Here is an 18550-nt window from a genome sequence, read left to right on the forward strand (position 1 = left end):
ATCAGCATGCAAACAGCGTGGCGCTGGTGACCTGACGCGCCTTCTTTGGACTTGAACAGTGACGTTCTGCTCCTCTTGAAACATGAATGCCACTTTAAACTTTTCCGCCGTTGCAGATTTCACGAGTTTGACTCAAAAATCTGATGTGCGCCCTCAGCTCAAGTTTCAGGTCCATGGCGACATCACAAATGCACACATACCAGTGGCCACAAAAACACCGGTAGCACAGGAGCAGATGTTGATCAAGCGATGTCACTTCCTGCTCCGCTCACATCGCTGTGCTGCTCGCTGTTTGTGCACAACAGGAACGGCCTCAGAACTTTTTGATCGGACTTCATATTCTAAACTGCAGGACTTTTAATGATGCAGGGACCCTTTTGTAACACGTGGTCCTTTCAGTTAAGGAAATAAAAGATGAGATATCCACGATACATATTTTTGTAGAAAGTGATCACATGACTCTTTCTTTATTAATAGCGTCACAATATTTTTTCTCAACTTGGAATTATTGCAAATCCCTGATATTTTATAGCAGAAAACCCCTTCCAGTGTTATTCTACATTAATTTGGCACTCTGTGTCCTGTAAAACAAATTTTGAGAAAAAGCAGCTGATTTGGTGTGAATGCAGCCTCAGACCTCAATACCACTAACAACACTGTCTGCCAGTGATGTGACATGTTGTCTGAGAAAAGGAGAATTCCAACCATTTCACTTCCTTTTAATAATCAAATAAAACATGAATAATAAACCTGAAGAACAGTTGGATATCTAACGGCTGGACTCTAAAAGGACAGTAGGAGTAGCTGTGTACAGGAAACAATATGCAACTCTAACTCTTAAGATTTGTGTCACATGACTTCATGACAGACACGCAGGTTGTGCAGTCTTTGCAGTCTTTGCATGGTGTCTCTGTCCACACGGTGGACTGTAGGTTTCTGTTTCCTCTCGCTGATCTGTGGACTCGACGCTTGCAGCTTCCCTCAGCGTTTCCCTCCCACACAAACCGTTGTCTCAGGTTAAAGCTGCTATTTGTCATCACACAACAACAAAAAAAGCACCTCTCCTCTTTCTGTGTAGCCTCTACTTTATTACCACATCTTTCCTCTGCCTCATCACACACGCTGTTATTCAGCTTTTCAGAATAAAAGTTTCTGTTACTGCTGAACCTGAGCTGCTTTGTGTTTGAGCCTTCCTGACCTGTGAGACGGGACGCCGGTGAAGCGCCGCTCCTCGCTCCGTCAGGTCACTGTGTCTTAGCTGTCATGTTAAAGCTCACTAATTCTTGGTCTTTCTCTCCTTCTGTTTTGTTTGTTGTTGTTTTGTGTGTGTTTGTGTGTGTGTGTGTGTGTGTGCGCGTGTGACCTGCTCACCTTCTTGCTTAGCAAATGGAAAATCTAGCAGTAAGTGGTTCTCCTATTATAGACTTTAATAATGACGACATCCGGACAAAAACACTGACCATCTCATATCTCTCTGTACATACCTGCGCTGCTGACAGCCACAGACCGCTCCGCCGCCACCACCACCACCCCCACCCTCCTCTGTATCTCTGTCTCTGCTTTGATTGGTCATGTAACCCACCTCAACTCCCTCATCCACCCAATCAGAATGTGTTCTCCTTTTTTTTGTTGTTGTTGTTGTTGTTGTTGTTGCTTTTTGTTCCTGTCGGCTGGATAATCAGCACCTCAGCCTGTCCGTACTGCACACTGATTCTGTCTGCAGAGAGATGAAATGAGCTCCTCAGTGCAGAGGAGCGGCTGCGTTATCAATAGCAAAGGACGGCGGAGAGTTCATATTGTTCTTCAGTCTAGTTTATTCTCATTTTGCATGTTTTCCCACATCTGTTCAAATCATTTTTTTCCTTCCATGTTTTCCTGGATACGGGTCTTTACTTTCAGTAGTTATTACCCACCATTCATGTAGTCCGCCATGCCTGGTCCCAGTGGCTCCGCAGCGAGCGTCACCTGCGGTGGTGATGGATAGTTTTCTAACTGAGATCTCATGACTAATTCTAGTGGCAGTAGACTCACCTCCTGCTCCGTGGAGCCAAACCAGACGGCACTTTGCACTCGCCCACGTTAACCCTTTTCACCCCCCGCCCCTCCCCCCCGTCTCTAACCCAGGATACCCATCCGTCTAATCATACGATCATCAGAGTAATTGCAGTGCAGGCCGGGCCCATTACGCCGACATGTGACCCCGCGTTTCTGTTTCCGTCTCTGCAGGAGCTGGAGTTGTGTCGGAGGCTCTACAAGCTGCACTTCCAGCTGCTGCTGCTCTTCCAGGCCTACTGCAAGCTCATCACCCGGGTGGACACCATCAAGAGGGAGGCTGAGGTGAGACCAAATTGAATTGCGGCACAATCAACATTATACTCGTAGTTCTCTTACACGCATAGTTTCAGCAATCTATATACACGAGTAGACGTACTCGCACCGAGGATGGAAGGAGGGCCAGACCAGCTGGACTTCCTGTTTGATTTATGAGCCCTTTATGTTGAGAAATTGAATGGCTTGTGGGACAAGTGAAGATGTTGATATGTTTTTGGTCAATAAAGGGGGACAATATTGCCGTCTAGTTTAAATGAAGAGACAAGCGGGTGCCTCTTGTAACCCACAATGTTGTTTGCCTTGTTGATCAGTACAATCCATACCTGTTAACGGGGTTCTTCGCGGCTCACTGGCTGTGGTTACCATTTCCTCTGACTCTTTCCGTGTCTCAGTGGTTTTCCAAACCAGCCGATGATGCAGAAGGCTAAAACACTTTCAATAAAAGCACACTAGAACATTTGGAGTGTTTTCTTGTTGACATTGAAAAATAATTTCTTCAAAAATGACATGTTTTTTGGTGTTTTAGAGCTTTTGAAGTCAGTCCATAAAGTCCCATTGAAGCTCATAGCGCAATGCAGAGATACATGCAGTTAGTAACAGATTGTTGTTTAGGTTTCTTTCATACACTGACATCACAAAACATTTAGTTAAAGTTTTCTGTATTCATTCACGTTGTCCGCTCACACCTGCAGTCTGTCTTTTAGAGAAACGGAAGCAGACAAAATGCAGCACTGTGTTTCACCGAGTGTTGCCTCACTGTCTCTTCACTTTCTATTGTTGTATTTCATTAAAAAAAATGTTTGACATTAAAACAACATATCCGTTGCCTGTTGGTGTAAAATACAGTTCAGGTTTTGATTACATAAACAGTCTAAATCTGAGTGGCAGTCGATGTCTCTCTGGGCTGCGTCTCGATGGAGCTTTAATTAGATTATGGTACTTAATTGAATTAAATAATTTCCTATATAGAATGATGGGATCAGCATGTCCACTTAATTTTTAGTCGAGGTTTATTTTGCCGACCTCTCGGGTAGATTTTGCACGTGTATTATCCAGAGCTGTGAAAATAATGTTTATCTGTCTGTTTCCAAGGTGACCAACATGTCTGAAGAGCTGACGATCCTGGAGAGCTGCCTGAAGGAGGCAGAAACAGGAAACGATGCTCAGGAGGACGTGTGCATGCCGGACAACGCCCAGACCAACACGGAGACGGCCATCCAGTCACTGATAGAAACTCTTCGAGGCAGAGACTTCAGCTCGGCCCTCACGCAGGTCAAAATCTTCAGGTGAGATGAACGAAGCACAAACACAAAGCAAGCACTGTTTGTGATGACGGAACGAGTCGATAAATTGATTAAGTCGCCTAAAAAAAAAAATCAGAGACAATTTAATGTTATTTTTTTTTAACTTTTTAAATGTTATTGTTCTCTTTGTAATTTTTGTCGGTTTTTCACAGACAGTGCGTGTTGAATTAATACTTTTTAAATATTCAAAAAGCATTTGAACTCATTTTTAAAGTAGCCTGTGTTCAATGTTACAGTCACTGAGTGTTTGTTTTTTTAAAGCTATGTTACTTTTATGAAGCAGACATTTTTTTTCCCAACTTTTCTTTCAGTTCAGAAAGTAGAAAGATTGTTTCCAGCTCTTTTTGTGATGTGCAGTATCCTTATTATCATAAAAAGTGATTACATGCCATTTTTGCCAATTTCATTCATTTTACTGTCAAAAGTTCCTGAAGCCTTGGCAGACTTGCATCACAATTTTTGAGAGCACCTGCTGCAAAATCAAGTGTGTTTGATCGCAACAATCCCAAACAACCTCAGAGGGACTGAAATATGTATTTGTACGATCACGTTTTTTTTTCTCCTCAAATTCTTCTCTCTTCTCTCCTCCGACCCTCCTCACCTCCAGGTCTCTGTGGCCCAATGACATCTTTGGCAACGAGACGGATAACGCAGTCCAGACGCTGCTGCACATCTTCTTCCGTCACCAGACGCTGGGCCAGACGGGCTGCCTGGCGGTGGTGGGCCCCAGCAGGGACCTGTCCCAGGCCAGCACCCGCCTCATGGAGCTCAACCTGCAGATCCGCGAGGCTCTGAGTCAGGCGCAGGCCTGCCAGCCCCTCACCACCATGGTCAGCACCGGGCTGTGAGGCTGCGCTGCTGCAGGCCGGACTCGACTGGACTAAAACACCCCGCTGCTCTACACCAACCTCGCCTCGGCTGCGGAGAGAGGGTAGACGGCGAGGGGCGGAGGACAAGAGAGACTCCACCTATAAAGGGCTAAAGGATGTGTGGGAATAACTGTGACTCTTAATATATATTATTACATGTATGAATGCTTAAAGCTAATACCTTTTCCCAGACTAAGCCAACTTGCAAAATTCTGTTGCAATAAGTCATGTGGTGGTGTGCCTGGGGGAGAATCAGAGACGGCGCTGTGGGATGACAACTTTTTAGTTTTTGTTTTTTTGTTTTCATTTTTTGCTGGATCTGACCTGAAGGGCCCATCACACTGAGCGGGGTCCTCCTCTGGGTCCTCCTCGGGGTCCTCCTCGGGGTCCTCCTCGGGGTCCTCATGGGGGGAACCTGGGCTGGGAGTTTGGTGTTGAAGCATGTCATACACTCCAGAGGAGGTGTCGTACGTGTGAGGACACACCGTCAGGATTCATGAGCAAACTCAGAAAAATCTTGTTTAAAGAAAAAAAGAAGAGTTTTCAAACGCATGCTTGAAAGAGAAAAAGCACTGCAAGAATATTTTTTTGAGAAATGTATTTTTTATTAGAGCTAACATCCTAGGTTGTAAATGTTAGGATATTTAACATGTAATTGTAACCCTGTGGGAAACGTTTGCCTTCAGGGAGTGTAAAAAGAGAAATATATCTGTTTATTGATCTGCTCTGAGAGGAGAGTCCCCTTCAACAGGTCTTCACGCAAAACTCACTCTTTAACCAAATAAGTAGATGCCTTTAGAGACTCTTTGACTGTGTGATATATATTGGATATTCTGGTATACGCTCACACACAAATGCATATAATTGCACATGAGTGCAGACTGGCTACAGCTCATTATGGAAACATAACTTATTTTACTCTGTATATATTTTAGAAAATGTATAGTGTAAAACCAGTATTTTTCCCTTGTACTTTTGTGTAATGCACTATTCATCCGAATAGGATGTCTGTATAAAGCTAATGTGATGAGAGAAAGCCAAGACCAGATCTGAGTCATTAATGATCCCCTCCACCTTTTTGTCATCCATTCACACAAACTTCTAATTTGCCCAGAGGCTGCCTTGGTTGTTGGTCGTGGTCTTGCATTAAAAAAAAAAAAAAAAGGAAAAAAAAGCGGAGGGGTCATTTGGGACTCGCCACCTGTCTTGCCTTTGTGATGGCGACGGCATGGGAGATTCAAAGTAGCCTCCATCTCCTGCTGGACCCCACCGATCCATGTCCATATGCATTCCCTCTCTCCACTGTGATCTTCCGTCAGCACGGCGCCCCGGCACAGGCTCTGCTTACGGCCTTACGAGGGGGAGACTGAGGTTTGTGTTTGTCCATGTTGGTTGATCACGTTGCCAAGCAGCGCTCATCCTCCGCTGCCTTTTTTTCTTCTTTTTTTTAATTCCGAGGGGGGAAACGGCCGTCGTCGAAGCTGCGCTACATACTTTCAGGATGGCCCTACTTGCTGCTGTGACTGCGGGACATGAACTGTTACCTGAATGCTTTTTTTGGAAAGCTTGTCATGGCACATTGTAATAGTCACTGTACTCATTCCTCAGAGAGCTTTTTTTTGTTGTTTTTTTCTCCCACCTGCTTGTCTGGTACATTTGAATGCTGTTCTTATTTAATGAATATATTATTTACCTGGAAGATGTTTTAATGTAGAGCTGCATTATACATTTTTCCTTGTTCACTCGCATACCAGCCTTCTCTCTGGATAAATAAAGACCTAATCAGAATCAGCTTGGTCTCGTGGTGCGTTCATGGGCAGTTGGGAAGGTTTTAACCTCAGAGTGGGGAAATACACCCGAATGCATGTCGAACTGGGAATATCCAACACGGAAAGTCAGAGGTTTTCAGAAGACGAAGTAGGTTTGTCGTCATTCAACACGGAAGCGTTTTGTGGTGAAAGGAAGAGATACTTGCTCTGCAAAAATCAGCCACTTTATGGTTAATTTAGTTCATTCGTTACAAATTTAATTAGAACAGGATATTTTAACATTAAACAATACTTTGCAATTACTTTAATAAATTTATCTTCATGTAATTAGTCTAAAGTGATGTTGGCTTTCTGGCTCACTTACCGTTACTGACAAACCATACCAGTAGATTTGAGAGCATTAAACTGGATGTTACCTTGTTGCAATGGACATTCAAACCAAAAACAAGCTGGTAATTCATTAAATCCATCATTTTAATGTTCCCAAATAAGAACTTTCCCACTTTACAGCCGTCTGAAACGCAGCATAGTTCTTTAACTTGTGGAACCACAGTGTTTGGGTTGATATATGCTGCTAGACTTCCAGTGTCCTGGAGCCGGCTCATGTTAGACCGAACTGTACAGAGAGACAAGTCAAGGTTGAGCTGAAAAGCACAAATGTTCAGAACAGCAGAAACCCATGAATTGTCAGCAAGTTCCTGTTCTTTGCATCCACAACAGCTGCTGCAGCTTTAAAGTGAAGCGAGGCAGCGATACGCTTCTGACTCGGGGCTTCGGCCTCATTCCTCCAGTTTATTCACTGCACAATCAGTCTTTAATCTTCACATCCTCCAGAAAATCAGCATCTCCAGTAGCAGAGTTTAAAAGGGCTGCATTCAGCATTAGTACATCTTACAGGGGTCGAGACTAGTATTTTACTTTCCTTTAAGTCAAAAAATCAGACTGCTTTAAATGCAAAGAATGATTCAGTACAAAATGCATGATAGACATTTATTACATTGCAAAGTGTGATTACCATCAGTTTCATCAACACAAAACAGGCATGAAATAAAGTATTGATACATCAAATGTGTTGCATCCAAGGTGCCATTAGTGCACCTGCATATATGATGGCAGTGGGCTGAAGGCACCCCCACACACAGGAACATATGCTGATGTGTTTCAGGGCAGAGTTCAGATGATGTATTTGAAGCTGAATGTGCTGTCGCAGGAGAGACGCTTGCCTTTGCATCTGCCGCACAAGTCCTGTCTGTGGGGTCGTTTGGGGTCAACGTGCCGTTGTGTTATTGCACAGGAACAGCGGGCTTTGTTGCAAGTCTGAGGGGAGAAAAACAAAAAGTTTAGTAGCTACACGAGCTGTTTGAAATTGACAGAGCAAAGAAGAAAAGAGCTTACATGACAGGTGATGTCCTCAACACGGTATGGGTTGAATTCCTTTTGGCATTTCCTGCAGTACTGTTTGAAGTAAACCTGGAACACGCACCACTGCAGTCAGGACAAGGGTCTCTATTGGAGCTTAAAAATGTGTCGTGGCTCATTCAAATCTTAATTTTGCCAGCACAATAATTTAACAGAAGGCTCCCCATCTGAACACTATCGGCACACAAGTTTAGATTAGATCCTTCTGTACTGATCCAGCTGTTAACGTGTCAACTTGCTGCTCACCTTGTTGGTGCCCTGAACACACCACACGTAGGCACTTTCCCATCGCAGATTGCATTCTCTGCAGTGATAGTATCCATACTTCTGTTCCAGAAACTGATGGACGAAGAGGAAGAAAAAAAATGTGTGTGTTTGTTCCAGCCCATTCAGTGTTAATACCATTAAAAAAATAAAACTATATATATATATATATATATAAGGCTATTAGGCTTCATGAGTGAAGTAGAATTAAATGGAATATGGACAGTGTCTTGATTCAAATCTATATATCTAGATATCTCTCTCTCTATATATATATATATATGAGAAAAAAATCTAGAGCTCTATCTATATATATATAGAGAGAGAGAGAGAGTCTGAGGATACTTGTTGGCAGTGAATTACAGACTGAATTTATGACCAAGGTTTGTTTTTAGGACATTATGCACATACATTATCAATATTAAAGAGTTTAATTTTAGGCAGAGCTTTGAATCAAGACACTGTCCATATTCCATTTAATTCCACTTCACTCATGAAGCCTAAGAGTTTTTCCTGTATTATGCACTTCAGAGCAGCTTCAGGAATCAGCAGGACAATTTTAAAAGAGGTTATGTCAAATTTAAAGTATCCGATTTTACAAAATAGCTATTGTTGGAACAACAAATTAACGAGGCTTCTTTATAGGATCAAATTTACATTTGAATTTTTCTCTTGACGTGGCTAGTACTCCGACAGTGAAAAACTGGCCTAACACAAATCCAGGTCACTTACTGAGGATTTATTTAGGCCTACATGTAGTTTTTGTGTTTAAAGATCTATAAGAAAATCCATTGCACCTTATTCTCATGAGGACGGTGACTGAGCAGTAAAGGGCCGTTTCACTTAAAAACAAACGTCGGGTATTAAAAACAGGAAAAAAATAAAATGAAAAGAGTTTATAAATCAGCAGGAAGTGGGGGTTTGCCAACTTTCCACAGTCTTGGATCGGGACTCCGTGCGTGCGTGATTTAACTCACCTGGAAGCGCACGCGCGCCTTGCCCATTGGCTCCTCCGCAGCTGGCTGCGTGTCGTCACTCTTCACCTGTAGTTTGGACCTGGGCTTCTTGTTCTGCTCCGGCAGCTTCGCGGTCTTTCCGTCCTCACCTGCCTGGCTGTCCACGCCCTTCTTCCTAACGGTGTCCCCCGCGGACTCAGGCGGGTCACCGGGCGGCTCCACACCACGCGAGTCTTCATTATTGTTGTTATCGTCAACCAGGAAGGAGGTGACGCTTCTGTAAGCTATGGGTGAGTACACGGCGAGGGTGCGCGGGTAACGCACCCCGCCTGCCGCCGAGGTGCTGCCTGCGCCTCCGCCGGGCGTCGCGGGCTCCTGCCGCCTCTTGCGCTGGAAGTCCCGCCTCATAGCCAGGAGGGACCGCGGGCCGATGGAGCACTGCACCGCGGCGTCCTTCTTCCGGTTGACCTGCACCGCCACGTCTTTGGTGTTTGCCTTCCTGAGCCTCGGGGTGAGTTTGGGGTTGATCTGAGATAAGATGGACTTCAGCTGGGCGCGCTGGTGGTTGTTGAAGGCATCCGAAGAGTCTCCGTAGTGGGAGAGGTAACTTTTATATTTCCACCCAGCGTCTTTAGGCCGGTGGTATCTGCCCATGTAAGGGTTGTAAGACGAATAGAAATAGCTGTCGACTGGCTCCTCACCGTACGTTGCCATTTTCTTCATCCAACCAAGGCCGCTTGTTGTAACTATTTAAATAGATTGGACAACAGGAGCGCGCCATTAGGCCTAATTAAGGCCAGGTGTGGGACTTGTCCCATCAAAGGAAGCAGGCACGTGACGCAGGTGCAGCTCCAGGTTCAGGGGTTCTCCTCGGTGTCTGTGCGGCTTGTGGTAGCGGTGGGTGCTCGTCGGCAGTTATTTGACTAAAATATGCATTTTCACATGATTTTTTTTTTTTTTTTCACTGTTATGATAAAAAAAATATTTGTTTTGTTTGCCAGAAAAAAATAACAGCCTCCTAACCAAACAGGAAGCTAGAGGAAGCTGAGGTGCTGCACTGAGTGTTATAATGGTAGGAAAACCCTGCAAGTTTAGTTTCCTCTCATGCCTTTAATTTTCTTGATACGGTTGTTTATAATGTACACGTATGGCACAGTGTGTTCACACCGGAGCACAGGTTCTCCACAGGAAAGCTGAATAATTCTGATATGTTTATTTGGTCTCTCTTACACACTTTCACGCACACATGCACATACATCTTAAAGCACTGATGCTGTGTTGATTTGATGCTGTGATTTGCTGTTTAATGTAACATGATGTTTTCACATGTTTTTTTTTTTTAATGACTATATTAGACATCAGTGGTTATGTTGAATGAATGAAGCGGATGACATAAAGCAACTCTCTTTTTTTTTTTAAGCACTCATGTCAGTGATAAACATTCTGTGTTCCCTTGTGTCCCAAAGTGTCCCTGTTTTCCTGGTGTTTCTTTTATGAATGACAGCAATGGAGATGATAAATCCACCTGCAGGTCTTAACCTGCTCCTCTACATCAGTGGTAGGGAGCTGCTTTTGTTTTTTATTTGTGTGTTAAACAGGTGTTGGATCAGGAGGACAGGGGTCCAGCATGATGGTGTTTGGGTCACTCACTGTCACCGCGCCATAAGACGAGTCAAAGTCCTCATCGTGAAACCTTTGATATGTTATGTCCTCGCCGTCCGTCATGGGATCTGGTTTGTGCAGGACCTGCTTCCTGTACATCCTGTAGGCCAGGATGAAGATTCCGGCCTCGGCTGCTTGAAACAGGGCGTACAGCAGGGGGAACATGTACATCCCTCCCATCAGCTGAGGGGGGAAGGCCAACTTCAGGATGGCAGTGCACAGCTGCACGTTCTGGCACCCGGTCTCCATGGAGACGGCCCTGCGGCTGTTGGGGGGCAAGTCGAAGAGCACGGCCAGGCCGTAACCTGCAGCGTAGCCGCACAGAGGCATCAGGATGGCCACCATGTAGACAGACGGCGGGATGGTGGACAGCAGCTCCGGCCCCAGCATCGCTCCGGTCAGGATGAAGAGCAGCACCAGGGTGACCAGCAGAGACCACAGAGACGCCTGCAGACACAAGTCTGGATGACTTTCTGCACTTATGGCAGCCATAGACCTTTACATGTATCATTGCTCTTACTCTGCCTAAGATTTATTTCCTGTTAAAGTTTTTTTTTTAAATCTAAATTCTTCCTAATCTGAATCATAAATCTATGGGGATAAAGGGTATCATAAATTCATTTTCACCCTCCTATTCAGTTCTGATTAAATCTGCCTTGACTTTTCAAACCGGGCTGCAGTCTGCATCAATACATCTCTGCTGCCCAACGTTACTGTCTACTCCAACTGATGTGGCCCTCCCTCATAAGTGGCTTTTATCATAAATGACAGGGGAGGAGCTCTTCCTGACACAGAGCCTCTGATGTCACTCTCCCTGTGGTCAGCATCCCCCTCCGCTAATGACAGCCACCGAAAATACGCAGTGCGCTTTTGCGCAAAGGTGGTCCCTATAACCAAAAGTACAGCATCCAGCAGACACATAACGACTGAACTAATTAACTTTGATAAATTGCTCTTACCTTTAAAACGATGTCGGCCACACGCGTGTAGCGGTACCTCAGCATGACTCCCAAACCAATGGGGATCAGAGTGCTGCACAGGGTCAGGATGATGGCCCCGAAGGGCATGAGGTTCACCACAGGTGTGTTGATCCAGGCCCGGCTGTAGATCCACAGACAGAGCGGCATCAACACGAGCGCCAGCAAGGTGGAGGAAATGGTCATGATGATACTGGGGAGAGGAGAGCAAAGACGCGCCGTTACAGGAGGCGGACCGGCTCTAACCATGCACGTACAACTTTACAGTCATGCTTAAATTTCACTTATCGGCTGTTATTTTCGTGCGTAAATGTCAGAATAATAGGCACACAGCACTGTTCAAATGTATGACACATTTAGCACGTAGCTCATTTCCTGTTATGTATATTAAGTACAGTAGATCTACCTCAGATTCATCTCCCCGTTCACCAGCAGAGACATGATATTTGATAAGTTCCCTCCCGGACAGCAGCCACAGAGGAGAACGGCCATCGCTGCCACATCATCCAGAGAGAAGGCTAAAGCCAACAGAAAGGCCACCAAGGGCATAATAACAAACTGACACACAAGAGCCAGCAGCACCCCGATGGGTCTGCGGATATGTTCTCCGAGCTGGCTCACCTCCACCGTGCAGCCCAGCCCCAGCATGGTGAAGCACAGGACCAGTCCCACAAACACATTGATTCCGTGGTTGAGCGGGGAATCCCAAAAGGCAGGCATCAGGTGAGGGGATTCCGTCGGGGGAACGGCCATGAACTCAGCTCCAGCGACAGTCCTGAAAGCGCTGCCGTCCAGAAAGACTGCACCGCGGGCCACTCCTAATCCATCCATAACCCCGTCCCCCGGAGAATCCACAACTTGTTTCAAAGTGTCTGACGTGAGAATCAAGCTGCCGCCCAGCAGGCTGGAGTTCTCCATGGTGCAACAGGAGGAGAGGATCTCCACAGTTGGTCTGTGCCTGTGTCGGTGCTCGTGCGTAAAATGAGTCCCCTAGCGGCGCGCAGCCACTAATAAGAAAGTGCGGAGGATCCAGTGGCCGGGGGATATGATGGTGCCATGGTACTGGTCTTAAAGCGACTCACTGAGGCAGACTGGTGCCACGGATCGGCTCCGCGTTAGACTGCTGGAGGGGAGTCTGCACACGGTCTTTAGCTTCAGCGAAAGTGGCTGGACCAATCAATTCCGCCCAGGCTTCTCTTTTTAAATGCGTTCCGCTCCGTGGAGGAAGAAAAGGTCCCCGAAATATCAATCTAATCATTTCCTATCGACAGTTTTCCATTTAGAAAATTACACTCGTCCAACTGGTAATTTGTTTCTCACATGTTCTGAGGATGAACGAGATCATTTAGATGCATGAAAAAGAGAAGCTGTACTGAAGACAGCTGTTTGTGTTGGTTGAGTAAACACCGCCTGCATGAATGAAAACTGTGCTGATCTTTATACTCGTGCAGCAAACTGTGAAAATCCGCGTGCTCTCTTCTTTTGTTGGCCTTGCTGTTTATTTCAGGAAGAGGGCGCATTACGCACGACTTCCCATCTCAAACTTTATGTTTGCTTTATTGCTGATTATTTGCGTGAGTATTTATGTTTGAATAGTCTCAACAACATCCGTAGCAAATACAGACTTTATTCAATGTTTATAAAATCAACCAGAAATGAACCAGTGACTGCTGGGACTGAAAGTGTTCACATCCTGCTGTCACCTCTCATGTAAAAACATCCATCTGTGTGAGAGATTAGATGGGGAACACTTTTATATGAAACTCAAATGCTGTTGAAATTATTCAGCCTACTACAGTATGGGCAGTAAAAGGACTTTCAGAGTCATTCAGAATATGCACACAGAAAGTACTGAGGCTGAAGAGTAAACGTTGGGTCGATTAAATTCCGGTGATATTTTATGATGGTAAAAATAAAATAAAATTTTCAGCCAGATAAAAAGTAAAACATTCTCCTTTAGTGAGGTTGTGGAGGAAATATATCAAGTTTCACCAAAAACAAAACCCCAACAAAGTCAGTGACTTCAAATTACAGTAAATACAGGAGACGGTCATATTTACTTTACTTTCCATGCCTCCTCTTAGACAGTTTCTATGTCTCATTGAACTGAAGTCCATCAGTTTCTCAGAGTAACACCACAATTTGTGTTAGTCTTGTAAAGTTTGAACAACATGAGCAGTGTTGGTGAAATATTGTGGTCTGCTGCTGTGACAGTTTTCTCCCCATTATAATACACCAGCTCATCATATCCAGCGTCACCGATGTGAGCTGTCTGTGTCCTGTGTGTCTGCAGCCCACAGGAAGTGCTCCTGAGGGAAACTCAAACACTGAGATGAGCGTCTGGATGAATTCATTCACTGACGTCACGTGACTTCAGGGCACCAGGAGGCTGAGGACGGGACAGTCTGCAGCATCAGTGACTCAGGCTCTCTGTCTCCTCCCCTTCTCAGAGACACCCCGCCCCCCCTCCTCTCAACCAGTGGGGGACTTCAGGTATGTTACACTGTGTCACTTTCTCCTGAGCACGTGGCAGCTGGACATTTGACACTGAAACAGGTGCAGTCCAGGACAAACAAGACTGTCCTTTTACAATAAGCTGAACCTTTCAGTAAAGATGATTTACATGCAGCCTGGTAATGACACAAAGAACAGAGCGAGCACAAGTTACTTGCTCTGAAGAAGAGAGTAAAGAACTATGAATATTTCCCACAGAAAAAGCAGCTTGTTCTTTTTTTGGGGGGGGGCTAAATTTTTGTTTTGATAATCTGGCATTTTGGCAAGTTCTCACCATTATAAATACACCAAATTAGGTGTTTGCAAATTCTCTGTATAATGTATATATGCATAGACAATTATTAATGGAATAGTGTGATACTGAAAACATGATGATTCTCAGGCAAGTTGTGAAACATATTTATGTGCTATAGACATCAGAGGTTAAGGTCAACCTCACTAGTGTACAAGTCACAATGAATGATATCGACATGTCAAGTGTGTGTTGAGGCTTTGGCTTTGTCCTGCTGAATTTCCAGGCCTATTACAGATGACATCATGTCATTACCTGATGGGTAAAATACCAACTAGAATTCTCACTTCATTTACATAGAAGCAGAGTGAACGCCCGCATCACTCACATCTGTGTAATAATAAAGTCTCACTTGTCCATAATGGGTGTGTAGATGACCAGCAGGTGTCGGTGGTGAAGGAAGAGGTTCCGTCTGAGCCGAGCCCAAGTCTGAACCAGGAGGACCCAAACAGCCCACACATTAAAGAAGAGGAGGAGGAAGTCTGGAGCAATCTGGAAGGAAAGCAGCTTCAACAGCTGGAGGACGGTGGTTCTATCAAGTTTCCATTCACTGAGAAGAGTGGCGATGATGAAGAGAAACCTCAGTCCTACCTCCTTCATGGTGTCATGACTGATGAGAGCAAAGAGGTGGAGCCTCTAACCAGCTGCTCAGCTGAGGGCACGAAAACGAGAAGCTGATGGAGGATCAGAATGCGCCAAGAACTTCGTTTCACATCGTCATCGACAACCAATAAAAGAAGAGCAGTCGTCAGAGCTCTCTGAGACTGACGACATTTATAATGACTGGAAAAGACCTTTGTCAGGTTCTGATTCTGAGACTGACGACAGTAATCCTGATTAGAAAGAGACAAGTGCACCTGAGGCAGGTTTAAACACTGAGTAGTAATGAAGCCGATGTAAATGATAGAAGATGTAATACTGGCAAGAAATCATTTAGCTGCTCTGAGAGTGGTAGATTATTTGGCCAGAAGTCCAAACTGCAGCGGCACAAGAGATACCGTACAGGAGAGAAACCATTCGGTTGTGATGTGTTTGGGAAATGTTTTACACCGCAAGGAGATCTCAAGAGTCACAAGAGTTTTACACAAATAAAGACCTGCTAATTACGCTTCAGAGTCCACACCAGAGAAAAACTCTATAGTTGAAGTGTTTTTTTGCATTAACGATTAGACACACAGTATATACAGTACCAGTCAAAAGTTTGGACACTCCTTCTCATTCAATGCTTTTTCTTTATTTTTATTTTATTTTATGTGGTAAACAAAAAAATGCTCAACAAACCAGAATATGTTTTATATTTTAGATTCTTCAAAGTAGCCACCTTTTGCTTTGATGACAGCTTTGCACACTCTTGGCATTCTTTCAATCAGCTTCATGAGGTCGTCACCTGGAATGGTTTCCCAACAGTCTTGAAGGAGTTCCCAGAGGTGCTGAGCACTTGTTGGCTGCTTTGCCTTCACTCTGCGGTCCAACTCATCCCAGACCATCTTTCTGCGTCTTACAAAGACACGGCGGGAGGAACCAAAAATCTCAAATTTGGACTCATCAGACCAACGTACAGATTTCCACTGGTTTAACGTCCATTCCTTCTGTTTCTTGGCCCAAGCAAGTCTCTTCTTCTTCTTGTTCTTCCTCAGTAGTGGCTCCTTTGCAGCAATTCGACCATGAAGGCCTGATTCACACAGTCTCCTCTTAACAGTTGATATTGAGATGTGTCTGCTACTTGAACTCTGCGAAGCATTTATGTGGGCTCTAATCTGAGGTGCTGTTAATTTGCGGTTTCTGAGGCCGGTAACTCTAATGAACTTATCCTCGTCAGCAGAGGTAACTCTTGGTCTTCCTGTCCTGGGGCAGTCCTCATGAAAGCCAGTTTCATCATAGCGTTTGATGGTTTTCGCGACTGCACTTGAGGATACATTCAAAGTTCTTGAACTTTTCCGGATTGACTGACCTTCCTGTCTTAAAGTAATGATGGACTGTCATTTCTCCTTACTTAGTTGAGTTGTTCTTGTCATAATATGGATTAGAACTGTAGTCGAATAGGCCTCTTCACTGTATAGAACTGCACACCAACCCTGCCTCTGCACAACTGATGGTCTCAAACACATTAAGAAGGCAAGAAATTCCACAAATGAACTCTTGACAAGGCTCACCTGTTAATTGAAAACCATTCCAGGTGACGACCTCATGAAGCTGATTGAAAGAATGCCAAAGCTGTCATCAAAGCAAAAGGTGGCTACTTTGAAGCATCTAAAATATAAAGCATATTCTGGTTTGTTGAGCATTTTTGTTTTGTTTACCACATAATTCCATGTGTTCCTTCATAGTTTGGATGTCTTCAATATTAATCTAAAATGTAGAAAAAAATAAAAAAGAAAGAAAAACCATTGAATGAGAAGGTGTGTCCAAACGTTTGACTGGTACTGTATGTTTTCAGTTTTTTGTTGTTTGCAGCAGAAGTAAATCGAGTTGTTGAGCTTTTTTTTTTTAAGCTGTTCACCAGTAAGAGTTTGAATAGAGATACATGATGTGTAGTGGTGGTTTAGTCACACAGCACTTCATAGCATAGTTCCACCTAGTTTATAGTAGAAATTTAATGTTTTTATCACTAAGAAAAATGTGTGGGACATTTCAAGACCTTGGTTGACCTTGGTGACTATTTTGTGGTGTTACGGAATTGATCATTTTAGGACATTTTTTGTTATGTTTTATTGTTGAATTGTATTTTTCCTTGTTCTAGGCTATTTTTTAAATACTTATAAATTCAATTCTAATCAAATTCTGCCTTTGTTGAAGTCTTTTTTTCTAACTCTGAATTAAAACTTTTATATTCTTTTTTTTTTATATCGATTTACATTGTTTGTCAATAGTGTAGCAGGTACCATCATCTTGTGAAGGTTCTTGTCAGGAGATTTCTGCTGGTTCAACAGTAAACATTTCACAGGTAGCAAATAGGCTTAATAGTCGTTTAGCTTTTGAAGTCATGCTAAAATCACATATAATATCACTATATATATATATATATATATATCCATGTACTTTCAGACCACAAACAAACCTCATCAGACTTTGTTTGATATGATTGTTAGTGCAGTACTGTATTATTATCCCTGAATCCTCTTTTTCATCTATTACCACACCTTAACTTTGAGTTCTCTCATTTCTGAGGGAGCAGATATATCAGCATACAGTATGTGCAGTGATTTAATTCATTGAAGGAGAACTACTTCCTGCCTTAAAACTGTTTTAATGCAGAACAATGAGCATCACAATACTGCACCGACAATAATGCAGTTGTCCAAAATTCACTGGAATATATTTAATTTGAAGAATAGAGGGTGATGTGGATCAGAGCCGATGGAACAATTACTAATTTACCTGAAGCATATATTTCTGCTTTATGTTGTGTAAAAACAGGTTTTGATTTCTTACCATCTCAGCCACTATTATTTACCAACAAAGAACGTTGCATTCAACTGAATGAAAGCCAGATCAGATGTTTACATGCAACAATGTCTATTGGAGTATTACAGGTAGCAAACCCAGGTTTTACAAATCTGGGATGAAACCTTGCCACGGTTTTAAAATTAGGATAAAATGTTCACATGCGCAACACATAACCAGGCAGCATTCGCCAGCTCAAGCAACAGCGCTGCAAATATCCTGTCTGCAGGCTTCAGCGTGCAGCGACCGTATCATCCCATCGCGGTCTTCAGGCAGGAGATTGCTTCCTTGCAGACTGTATCAGGTTCGAATGTGCTACTTCCACAACTTGATGGACATTTATAAATTTAAAAGAAGAGAAAATACTTGTCAAAACATTGGTTTAGTTATTAGAGTTGTGTTGAGTGTTGATGTTTTACAGCCCAATTGTTGTTCCTGCTTTACCAGTGGCATTGTTATGAACAGGCTGATCATGTGTCCCGCTTTGTGTGGGACTGCGCAGCATTTTTATTCCTTTTTCTGCGCCCGACATATTGACATGATGTCCTGCATTTTTGTTGGCTTCTCTAAAATCGGACTTTTATCCGATGGCTGTGGAGATAGCAGGGAGGGCTGTCCTCACGGGGCTGTGACTGATGTCAATCAAACTGTGCTCGTGGGTCAAGTGCATGTTAGTCTGTCCCCGCTGCACCCGACGTGGAAAATAGCAAATCCAAAAATCACAAGCTATGCTAATTTCGTCAGACTAT

At 43.8% G+C, this 18550-nt stretch overlaps 3 protein-coding genes across 10 annotated transcripts in view; 1 reads left to right on the forward strand and 2 right to left on the reverse strand.

Moving 5' to 3' along the window:
• Window positions 1–6295, forward strand: part of fryl (furry homolog, like) — a 63393-nt gene extending 57098 nt beyond the window's left edge. For 6 of the 8 annotated variants that reach the window (XM_069699255.1, XM_069699256.1, XM_069699257.1 and 3 more), the window contains 4 exons: window positions 1384–1401; window positions 2227–2337; window positions 3424–3617; window positions 4243–6295. In XM_069699255.1, coding sequence (XP_069555356.1) covers window positions 1384–1401; window positions 2227–2337; window positions 3424–3617; window positions 4243–4483 — 564 coding nt within the window. In that variant the 3' untranslated portion in view covers window positions 4484–6295. The remainder of the gene's footprint in view (window positions 1–1383; window positions 1402–2226; window positions 2338–3423; window positions 3618–4242) is intronic. The other 2 variants (XM_069699258.1, XM_069699261.1) reach the window with 1 other exon arrangement.
• A 1057-nt stretch (window positions 6296–7352) lies between these two features.
• zar1 (zygote arrest 1) lies at window positions 7353–9639 on the reverse strand. Its single transcript, XM_069699270.1, has 4 exons — window positions 8934–9639; window positions 7939–8031; window positions 7669–7743; window positions 7353–7590 (listed from the first exon to the last, which is right to left on the reverse strand). The coding sequence occupies exons 1-4, from the start codon at window positions 9633–9635 to the stop codon at window positions 7447–7449; spliced, it is 1014 nt and encodes a 337-aa protein (XP_069555371.1). The 5' UTR covers window positions 9636–9639; the 3' UTR covers window positions 7353–7446.
• A 384-nt stretch (window positions 9640–10023) lies between these two features.
• Window positions 10024–12535, reverse strand: slc10a4 (solute carrier family 10 member 4). The gene is made up of 3 exons (XM_069699269.1): window positions 11958–12535; window positions 11534–11744; window positions 10024–11021 (listed from the first exon to the last, which is right to left on the reverse strand). Exons 1-3 carry the CDS (start codon window positions 12467–12469, stop codon window positions 10503–10505), a joined length of 1242 nt encoding a protein of 413 aa, XP_069555370.1. The 5' UTR covers window positions 12470–12535; the 3' UTR covers window positions 10024–10502.
• Between the last annotated feature and the right edge of the window lie 6015 nt (window positions 12536–18550).

The sequence above is a fragment of the Brachyistius frenatus genome, unplaced genomic scaffold, assembly GCF_029030835.1.
Source record: "Brachyistius frenatus isolate BFR_SWC_R1_liver_20210118 unplaced genomic scaffold, ASM2903083v1 Contig_29, whole genome shotgun sequence".
NCBI lineage: Eukaryota > Metazoa > Chordata > Actinopteri > Embiotocidae > Brachyistius > Brachyistius frenatus.

Excerpts from the sequence above, each read along its gene's own strand:
- zar1 (XM_069699270.1), bottom strand. The coding sequence starts at position 9,635 with ATGAAGAAAATGGCAACGTACGGTGAGGAGCCAGTCGACAGCTATTTC. Across the intron at positions 8,032-8,933 it reads AGGCGCGCGTGCGCTTCCAG|TTTCTGGAACAGAAGTATGG; the intron begins GTGAGTTAAATC and ends TTCGTCCATCAG. Across the intron at positions 7,591-7,668 it reads TTGAGGACATCACCTGTCAT|ACTTGCAACAAAGCCCGCTG; the intron begins GTAAGCTCTTTT and ends TTCTCCCCTCAG.
- slc10a4 (XM_069699269.1), bottom strand. The coding sequence starts at position 12,469 with ATGGAGAACTCCAGCCTGCTGGGCGGCAGCTTGATTCTCACGTCAGAC. Across the intron at positions 11,745-11,957 it reads AACGGGGAGATGAATCTGAG|TATCATCATGACCATTTCCT; the intron begins GTAGATCTACTG and ends TCCTCTCCCCAG. Across the intron at positions 11,022-11,533 it reads TGGCCGACATCGTTTTAAAG|GCGTCTCTGTGGTCTCTGCT; the intron begins GTAAGAGCAATT and ends TTGTGTCTGCAG.